Source organism: Macrobrachium nipponense, chromosome 9, assembly GCF_015104395.2.
Source record: "Macrobrachium nipponense isolate FS-2020 chromosome 9, ASM1510439v2, whole genome shotgun sequence".
Lineage (NCBI taxonomy): Eukaryota > Metazoa > Arthropoda > Malacostraca > Decapoda > Palaemonidae > Macrobrachium > Macrobrachium nipponense.
Genome location: NC_061110.1, coordinates 84,963,385 through 84,969,452, shown reverse-complemented (window position 1 = coordinate 84,969,452; position 6,068 = coordinate 84,963,385). Strand labels below are relative to the sequence as shown.

Here is a 6,068-nt window from a genome sequence, read left to right as displayed (position 1 = left end):
TGAAAGTGAAGAAAGGTTTTAGGGAAGGAAGCAAATCCACTTTACTATGGACAGTTCACTGGACACTGTACCTCACCGCATCATCCAAAATTGGAAAAGATGTCTGCTTATTCCTCAAACAGCAAATAAGCATTTGTTATGAAGTACTAATGAAATTCTTCCGGGGTCACACCTTACGTCTAAACATTACACACTAACTTATACAAGGGACGCTTCATATTGACAGATGATGATATTGTTTCATATATTGCTTCAAAGCACACACACACACACAGAAATGTTTGTTAGTGCACACTCTGATAGATTCAGCCTTGTTTTTTGCGTGAAGGAGGACATTGTATTTGCTTGTTTATTTGTCTATCTGTTTGTTTGTGTGTATATAGATGGCCTTTGCTCTCATGTTTTGTATGTTGTAAATATTGCTGCAAGCAACGAGGAACACGCAACAAGAAGCGTTCGTGTATGTCGCGAAATCACAATCGTCCAGTCTTCTTGAAAGAAACCGGATTTAATCCGAACTTCCTCTTTCTTCCTTTCCCTCGAGGAGCAAAAGGGGGGAAATTCCAGGAATTCACTTTTCGGATGGTAATAAATATCGAATTCCCGGGCAGATTTTTATCTCTTCTTCCTTATTTCTCGGAAATTTACTTCCATTCCCCGAATTCTATCGTTCATTTTAAGCATTCCAGCCAATATCTCAAGCTCAATATCTCTCGGGATATTCAGCATTAAAAATGGAATATTCTTTTCGGGTCAAAATTGATCTTGACTGGTTTTAACTATAATGACGATTTGATGAGGTTGCGAATGACCGAGACTTCATGATTTGTGCTTCGTTTTTAATGCGAACGCAAAAAAAAAAAATAATACCCATTACAAACAAGTAAATAAGTAACAAAAACCATAAATAAACAGCAATTCCAAAATAGAACAAGACGAGAATCAATAACAGCAACAAACAAACTCATCCCAGAAATAAACAAAGAAAAAAAAAAAGGAAAGAAAACCTATAATTCAAGATGGACGCATGTCGTTTTTCTCTTTTCCTCCACTCTCTTTTCCACCCCCTTGTCCATTATATCGACTTAGAAAAAAGAAAGAAAGAAAAAAAAAGGAAACAAAAAGAAATGCAATACAGACACTTGTAAAGTATTGACAGCCAAGACGTAAACATCGACAGCCAAGGATTCGAGAATCGTGTTGGGGAAACTCATGAACATGTGCATTGTATAGAAAACGGGAACCCCGTTGTAGGTAAAGGCAGTCATTTCGAACTGAACATTGAAATTATTAGCTACTGGTTCAAACTGAGAGTGGACTACTTTACATATTTATGAGTAAACTTTAAAGATAATAATTAACTGAAATGAAAAGTTAATCGCAATGAATAAAAACCATGCATTTATATATATTTTTAAACCATGCATTTATATATTTTTTAAAACCAGAGGGTGATGATAACAGTCAGATAAACAGAACGCTGGTTTTAACAATTATATGAACAAAACACCGCCTGCAACAGGAATTATTCAATGATAAATATCAGTTATCAGCCATGTTGAAACCAAAGGCTAATACCAATAACTAATTATTTTAAAGCATCAGAGATAAAAACAGTTAGTTAAAAACAGATATTTATTGCAGATAGATAAACCAAACGTTGAATTCAACATTGATTATAAAGATTAGCTAAAACTAAATATGAATTGCATCTACCGAAACTCAACTGTTAATTTTAACATTTAATCCAAGGTAACATTACCCTAGAATGTTAGTGAAAACAAGTTCATTCGCTGTGTTAGCTCAGCCCGATAGGATCAGAGTAAATATCGAATCCAAATATTGAATCAGTTAGGCAAAACTAAAAGTTGACGGCTACGATAGTTTCAAACAATTTGGTAAATATAATAAAAGCTTAAACCAAAAGCTGATTTTAAAACAATCCGTTAAACAAATGGATTTAATGCACATACATTCTATCAAACCTTAAACAAAAAATCTAAAAATATTCGAAACGAAACGATCAAAATGAAAATAAATCAAACTTGAAAGTTTACATACAAATAAGCTCGAAGAAAACGTGAACATTAAAACTCGTATAAAAGCTGTATTTGGTTTAAATAGCTAAATAAAAACATCTGTTCAATTCAGCAGTTGAAATAAAAAAAAAAGCTTTATGATAATACTCTGTAATAGTTAAGCAGAACGCGTTTTGTCCATGAATTATTTCCACATGGTAATGATCTGAATTTCCACGCAAAACTTTTGGTCCTGGAAATAATAAATTATAATCTCGGCCGCAGCTTTAAATCTGTATAAATCAACGGGACGCCATCATCATCATGTTGTTTTGGTGTGTTTTTCCCGCATAGCAGAATACGGCAATGAACAATTGATTCAGAGGGTCGTCGTTTTACTTCCTTGTTTGGCCTCGTTTGTGTAAATCCCGTATGTTTGTTTGCGTAATATCGGGTATGTTTGATTTGTGTAATAAAGGGTATGTGTGCTTGTGTAACTTCACGGATGCTTTTGTGTATCATCCAGTATGTTTGTGTAATAGGCAGCCCTACGTAGGAGAGCTGTTAATCAGCTCAGTGGTCTGGTTAAACTAAGATGGACTTCACTTTTTCGTGCGTTTGTTTATGTATTATCTAGTACGCTTTTTGTATGTAATATCTCCTAGTTTTTTTTTTTTTTTTTTTTTTTTTTTTTTTTTTGCGTACCATCTCGTAGCCTTTGTTTGTGTATCATCCCGATTGTTTGCGTATCGTCTCGCATGCTTTTGTGTAACAAGTCGTATGTTTGTTCGTGTATCGTCTCACATGTTTGTGTAATATCTCGCACGTTTGTTTGAGTACCGTATGTCTGTCTGTCTGTCTGTCTGCCTGTTTGGTAGCGTATCCATGCCCTTTTCTGCAGTCCTGAGAATCCCCCTCTCGGCCTATTGTATAGTTGCGTAAGACCGGAGACCACGAAGACCACGAGGGCGGGAGGGGGATGGGGAGGAGGAGGAAGAGGAGGGCTCCATCAGGCAGAATAAAACCCCGAAGAGGAAGAGCTGTAGGAGGCGAGGGACGTCTCGGCTACCGGCTGAGGACGCGCTCTTCACCCCGAGCTGTCTCACTGGCGTCTTCTCCTCTCTCTTCTGGTCTTTGTCTCCGCCACTCGACTCGGTCGTCTCTAGAAGAGCACAAGAAGAAAGAGGGAGAGAAGGAGATATAGAAGGATAATATGAAGGGGAATACGAAGGGACAGTTCCCGAGAAAATGTGAACAGATGTATGGTGCTTCTGAAGGTGAATAGAAGACGGTCCTGCTGGATGACATGGGAGTAAATTTGGACATTATTTGAAGAAGAAGAAGAAGAAGAAGAAGAAGAAGAAGAAGAAGAAGAAGAAGGAGGAGGAGGAGGAGGAGGAGGAGTTAGAGAATATGAAGGGAGAATTCCCGAGGAAGGGTGAACTGATGTTTGGTCCTTCTGAAGGTGAACAGAAGACAACATAGAAGACAAGACAACCCTGTTGGATGACATGGGAGCAAGTTTGGGCATTATTTGAAGAAAAAGAAGAAGAAAAATAAGTAGAAGGAGACGGAGATAGAGAGTATGAAGGGAGAGTTTCCTAGAAGAGGTGAATTGATGTATAGTCCTTCTGAAGGTGAATAGAAGACAGCATAGAAGACAACCCTGGTAGATGGAATGGGAGAACTTGGACATAATTTATAGACCGAGTGACGGGTCACTGAGGATCTATAGATATTCACCCGAAAAAGAAGATATACGCAAGACTGGTTGCATCTATACAAGATACGCATGAACCTTGAATTGCGTCTCTGTAATTCTGGATATACGAAATATTTTGGATGGTACTGTGCATACGCATTCATACAGACAGAATGAAATGATATGAGGAAAGATACAAATACGCGCCCTGAATAGTTATGTACCGAGGAATTTAAAAACTGGAAAAAGTAAAGAAAAAACTTAAATATGAAGAGAAACAAATGGAGTAAATCGGGGATATAAATAAATTAATATATATATATATATATATATATATATATATATATATATATATATATATAATATATATATATATATATATATATATATATATATATATATATATATATATATATATGTATATATATATATATATATATATATATATATATATATATATATATATATATATATATATATAGTAACTGCAGGTAAAAAAAAAAGACAAAATGAGAAATATTGTCAATATAGGTTTTTTTGTTTATCAGGCATGAACAGAGTAAAGAAAAAAAAAAATAAAGGAAGGATTTAAAATGGTACATTTTCGTAAATAAGGGCACGTATAATATTTAAAGAAAAAAAAGAAGAAATATATCATATTTAGAAAATACTATAGTAAACAAACTCTTATGTAGTTTCGGGAATCTTCGAGAACATAATATGTGTTCAAATGATAAAAGCAAGCCTAAAATACATGATCACAATCGCACACACACACACACACACATTCCTGCACATGCAAACAACAATTGTGTCTATTCATGTTAAACATGAATTTAAGTTAATGTTAGAAAATTCCTACGTGTTAGAAATAGTCCGCTGATAAGGTATAAAAACAGCAATCACGTCTGTTAGTTGATTAAGCTTTTAAAGAAATACTTCATGCTTTGACTCCACGTGCTGGAATTTGCACATTTATTATTATTATCTTATTCTCTTTTACTGAACGCCATAATTTGCAATTCTTTTGCAAATGCGACTGAAAATTACGAGGGGGGTGAAAATCTAAGAAAAGTGTCATGCACACCAATGTATAATACATGATTCATTTGTGTATACAGCGCTTATTTATACTCATGGTTTAATTTTTACCTATGGTTCAACTACATATATACAAGCTTACATGCAGACCCAATGTAAATTTTCAGTACTTAATTATATCGTACTTTATCTTGATTGCTATCTTTTTAATATTTTTTTCTAGGGGAAACAGATTCTCTCTCTCTCTCTCTCTCTCTCTCTCTCTCTCTCTAGCAACTCTCTGGTAGACATTAGAGGTGCCTCACACTGAGGGACCTGGGGCAACCCGAACAAGATGTAAGGTGTAAGGTAAGGTGACTCTCTCTCTCTCTCTCTCTTTCTCTCTCTCGTACATACAGACCTACGGGTACATATATCTTTGATTTTCGGTGGTTTAATACGACGAGTTAAGGAAAACGAAACTCTCTCTCTCTCTCTCTCTCTCTCTCTCTCTCTCTCTCAAGCAGTACAAATAACAGTCAAAAAACGTTCCTTCCTCCGCCTACAATGCTCTCTCTCTCTCTCTCTCTCTCTCTCTCTCTCTCTCTCGTAGGCACAGACTTACGGACTTTGATCTTCTTTGGTTGAATATAATGAGCTACAGAACACAAAACCACTCTCTCTCTCTCTCTCTCTCTCTCTCTCTCTCTCTCTCTCTCTCTCTCGTGTGGACACATGTTTATCTCTGAGTGCCTTTCTGCATCTCTCTCTCACCCTTTCTCTCTCTATTGCTATAGTTCTCTCTCTCTCTCTCTCTCCCCAACCCTCTCTTTCTCTATTGCTATAGTTCTCTCTCTATCTCTCTCTCTCTATTACAATAGTTTCTTCCCTCTCTCTCTCTCTCTCTCTCTCTCTCTCTCTCGTATGGCCAAACATTTATGTTCGAGTGCCATAAGTAAGGAAACACAGAAAGTATCTCCCTCCCCCACACCCCGCCACCTCTCTCTCTCTCTCTCTCTCTCTCTCTCTCTCTCTCTCTCTCTCTCTCTCTCTTTCTTTCTGTATCCCTTTCCCTCTCTGCCTTCTGTTTGTCACTCTTTCCTTCTCTTCCTGCATCTTTCTCTCTCACATTCTTTCTCTCCCTCTCCCTTTCTCCCTCTATTGCTATAGTTCTCTCTATTGCTATAGTTTCTTCTCTTTCTCTCTCTCTCTCTCTCTCCCCACTCCCTCTATCCCTCAAAACATGGAAAAGGGAAAAAGTGAGGGTGTCGGGAAGGGGCTGGGGGCGCCAGCGCTCAGTCATTCCATCACCTGGGTTCGGCCAACGG

At 36.9% G+C, this 6,068-nt stretch overlaps 1 protein-coding gene across 2 annotated transcripts in view; it reads right to left on the bottom strand.

The window, feature by feature from the left end:
- Nucleotides 1–335: 335 nt before the first annotated feature.
- Nucleotides 336–6,068, bottom strand: part of LOC135218554 (uncharacterized) — a 201,816-nt gene continuing 196,083 nt past the window's right edge. For both annotated transcript variants that reach the window (XM_064254932.1, XM_064254931.1), the window contains exon 8: nt 336–3,180. In XM_064254932.1, the coding sequence (XP_064111002.1) occupies nt 2,942–3,180 (239 nt within the window). In that variant the 3' untranslated portion in view covers nt 336–2,941. The remainder of the gene's footprint in view (nt 3,181–6,068) is intronic.